This window comes from Poecilia formosa, unplaced genomic scaffold (genome assembly GCF_000485575.1).
Source record: "Poecilia formosa unplaced genomic scaffold, Poecilia_formosa-5.1.2 Scaffold307, whole genome shotgun sequence".
Lineage (NCBI taxonomy): Eukaryota > Metazoa > Chordata > Actinopteri > Cyprinodontiformes > Poeciliidae > Poecilia > Poecilia formosa.
In genome coordinates, this window is record NW_006800246.1 from 231118 (window position 1) to 235337 (window position 4220).

General features: G+C 34.8%; 1 protein-coding gene across 3 annotated transcripts in view; it reads right to left on the minus strand.

The window, feature by feature from the left end:
- Positions 1-615: 615 nt before the first annotated feature.
- Positions 616-4220, minus strand: part of marchf5l (membrane-associated ring finger (C3HC4) 5, like) — an 8739-nt gene continuing 5134 nt past the window's right edge. For 2 of the 3 annotated variants that reach the window (XM_007572716.2, XM_016661011.1), the window contains exon 7: positions 616-1664. In XM_007572716.2, the coding sequence (XP_007572778.1) occupies positions 1500-1664 (165 nt within the window). In that variant the 3' untranslated portion in view covers positions 616-1499. The remainder of the gene's footprint in view (positions 1665-4220) is intronic. The other variant, XM_007572717.2, reaches the window with a different exon arrangement.

The following is a 4220-nucleotide window of genomic DNA, read 5'->3' on the forward strand; positions in this document are numbered from 1 at the left end:
GGCACCATCCACCTACTACAATGTTTAAAATAAAAAAATATTCAGCAAACACAAGGAAAATATACATTGTTGTGCTCACATGACCCAGGTTAATTTAGTCAGATATTTGAAAAAATTATATTTTGTGTATATTTTATTCAGATTTTGTGCTTTATCCATAGGACCTGTTTTGTCCCTATTCTCAAGAATCACTGAAATACAGACCAGCCCATAGGGTAAAGACATTGAGCATAGTAAACATTAAAACTGCTGCAGTACAGTAGTTCATTAATCATTAACCTGCATGTGTCTGTGTAATAGATACCAGCAAAGAATACACGTTTCACATTTTTAAATACAAAAAAGTGTGGCGTGCATTTGTATTCCTATTCAGTATTCTCAATGGATATTTTGTAGAACCACCATTTGCTGCTGCAGTTGTTTGTGCTTCTGGAGTGAAATGTTTGAAACGTTGAAATGAATGGATTTATTCAGAGACTTATAAACAACAAAAAACACACTACATGTACAGGTAAGCTCTTCAGCATCTTTATTTGGCAAAAATTAAATAGTATTTAAAGCATCTGGGATAAAAACAATGAGGTGGGAATATAGCAGGCAGTGCTTTTTGTTTTCCTCATTTACAGCTATTTGAATCCAGCAATAAACACATTCAAATGCATGACTGCCTCTGTGATCAAACATGAATGACACAAAAAGAGGAGGCATGATGAGAACCAGGAGAATAGAGGTCAGCATAAAATCCATTGATCATGTTAACATTGTGTATATTATATTCAATCAGGAAAAAAACGAATGACTTTCCCTTTGTGGCCTCAGGGCCGTGTAGGCATTGGTTTTATCATCAAAAATAAAGGTATTTTGAATTTATTGCAGATCTACTGTAGACAGGTTTAAATGTATTCTTTTTTTCCCCCTTAATATGGGAAAAAAAAACAAGAACAAAAAAAAAAAACAGGTAGTAATTATTTATGGGCAACAATGTAAAAGAATGCAGAACTGTTTTCAAGTTTATCATCTTCAGAGTGGCAACAGCATGTGAGCCTCATCTGCAGACAGACCAATCAGAATGAAGGAGGGTAGGACGTCATTTATTGGCAAAGTTCAATAAGCACCAATGGAAACAAGGTCAGGGGAACAAAAATAGTTCGTTTTGCATAGAACATGTCATTCAACTGGTTCTAAACAAGGGAAAATAATACAACTACAGAAGTTCATCATCTACAGCTTTTCATCGTCATGACAACAGATCAGGTCAGAGCTGATCTGTTCAGGCACTGCTTCAGTTCATTATGGAGAATTTAAGGCAACAAAGCATCACCTGTGATTATGATTCAGTCCAGGACCCACACCCTGCATCTCTCTGTCCTCATCCTCCAGGGGACAGGAGGTCAGTTGTTCCCGCTGACCTCTAAGGGGACAGGAGGTCAGTTGTTCCCGCTGACCTCTAAGGGGACAGGAGGTCAGTTGTTCCCGCTGACCTCTAAGGGGACAGGCGGTCACTCGTTCCCGCTGTCCTCTGTGTTGACCTCTCCCTCGTCCCCCTGTCGGTTTGTGTAACTCTCCGGATAGTTCACGATGTGTCTGTTGGCCTGCATGATGTACTGCTGCTGTTTGAAATACACTTTCAGTACGCCTTTGATCAGCACGAACGCAATGCCCCCCTGTGGAGACAGATGGCAGGACATGTAGAAAACACAAACCTTGAGAGAAAAATTCATATGAGGGCTGAAACACAACCAGATGTAAGGGCCATACTGAGAAAAAATAAAATTACAAATATAAAGTCATAATATCATGAGAATAAAGTTGGAGTAATGGCAACAAAGTCAATATTACAAGAACAAAGTTGTACAAAAATAAAGTAACCAATCTGACTGAGGTTGAATTAATTTGCAAAGATGGCAAATTGAAACATTTTTAATGTCTAGATGTTCTAAAAGTTTTTATTCTTTTTTATTCTTTTCAAATTCCCATTTTTCCTTCTAAATTTTTTCTGAATTCCATTTTAACCATACCGATTAACCCACAAAGTGGGTAATAATGGTGTAAATGACAAATATTTAACAAATCAATATCCAGAAGTCAACATTTACTTCTGCTCTNCACCTGTTGGTTCTGATACCTGACTACTCACGATGGGCTCCATTTCCAGGGACTCCTCAGACTGTTTAACACCAGGCTCTGGTTTAACACCAGGCTCTGGTTTAACACCAGGCCCTGGTTTAACACCAGGCTCTGACAGAACATGAATTCCCTGAATGGATCTTAGAAACTTGTGTCCTTAAAATAGTTTTTTTTTTTTTTTTTTTTTTTTTTACAGGATATAAGTCAGTGATTCTTGAGAATAGGGACAAAATGGGTTTTAATTTTGCCATTTTTTTATTTTTTATTTCTCAATGTATGCAAATATGACAAATAGTGTTTTGGACATGTAAAGATGCTAAGGTGCAGGCTCCCAGTTGCAACATTTTTTTAAAAATTACATTTTTAATCAACCTGACCCAGAACTTTGTCATCACCATCTGACAAAAATAAATATAAAATTATTTTTGAAATATCCTATTAGTGATATTCTTATTTGTATAGCACATTTCAGCAGCAAGGCATTTCAAAGTGCTTTACATAATTAAAATAAAAACTGCATGTGAGAAAGAGATTTAAAAAACATAATTAAAACGTAAACAGTGAGAAAGAGAAATAAAAAGCTGTAGAACTTTAGTTGAGACGCCGTCAACTGGGACTCCAACCTTTTGGACTTTAGTCAAAACGCCGTTTGACAAGGACTCTAACCTCTCGGATTTTTTTTTTTTAAGTTAAAAACATTAAACAGTGAGAGAAAGACATTTTGAAAAAGATTTAAAAAAGATAAAAACAGTAAAACCCGCACCCCTTTGAGGACCTCAGTTAAAAGTCGTTTTTCATTTTACTAGTGTGTAAAATGAAAAACTTGACAAATGTGAAGTAATGCAATGTATGTAAAATACATTAAAATGAATTAATTGCACATTTAAGTGAGATTTGACAAAACATTTCACTGAAAGAGTCACAAAAACTCTGATGGAGTTGACATCTCACAGTTGACAAAAAGCCAAACTACCTCAATTTATATGATGTTATTCTGAAGGAGGCCATATTGTAGCTCATCACTTCCATGAAATCTTTACATTATACCAAAATTAAGCTTTTATTTCACAAAATTTCATCAAAGTTTTGAAAATTGTCAGTTATGGAGTTGACACATCATGGTTGTGACAAGCAACTTAGGAATAAAACAGAAGAAAAAAACTAAAGAATAACTTAAGCTAACTGGAGCTAACTAGCCCTCTTAGCAAAGGAAAAGAAAAGACAACGTCATGGGGTCCTCAGAAGTTCGGGTGCCCCCCAATAATGCCTGATTTTTTTTTTTTTTTACATTCTTTTCATGTCTGACGGTGTTGACAAAAACTAGGGACAAATTTCAACGGTGTTGGAAAATATCTAAACATTATTTTTAATTCAATTTATCGATACTTTTATAATTATTTATATGACTACTTATACTTAATTGTCATAATATATAATTTTAGTATTTCTTTAATTGTTTTAAACCATTATAATGTATTGAGTTCTGCTCCGGGACAAGGGATTTTACAGGCACCATCCACCTACTACAATGTTTAAAATAAAAAAATATTCAGCAAACACAAGGAAAATATACATTGTTGTGCTCACATGACCCAGGTTAATTTAGTCAGATATTTGAAAAAATTATATTTTGTGTATATTTTATTCAGATTTTGTGCTTTATCCATAGGACCTGTTTTGTCCCTATTCTCAAGAATCACTGAAATACAGACCAGCCCATAGGGTAAAGACATTGAGCATAGTAAACATTAAAACTGCTGCAGTACAGTAGTTCATTAATCATTAACCTGCATGTGTCTGTGTAATAGATACCAGCAAAGAATACACGTTTCACATTTTTAAATACAAAAAAGTGTGGCGTGCATTTGTATTCCTATTCAGTATTCTCAATGGATATTTTGTAGAACCACCATTTGCTGCTGCAGTTGTTTGTGCTTCTGGAGTGAAATGTTTGAAACGTTGAAATGAATGGATTTATTCAGAGACTTATAAACAACAAAAAACACACTACATGTACAGGTAAGCTCTTCAGCATCTTTATTTGGCAAAAATTAAATAGTATTTAAAGCATCTGGGATAAAAACAATGAGGTG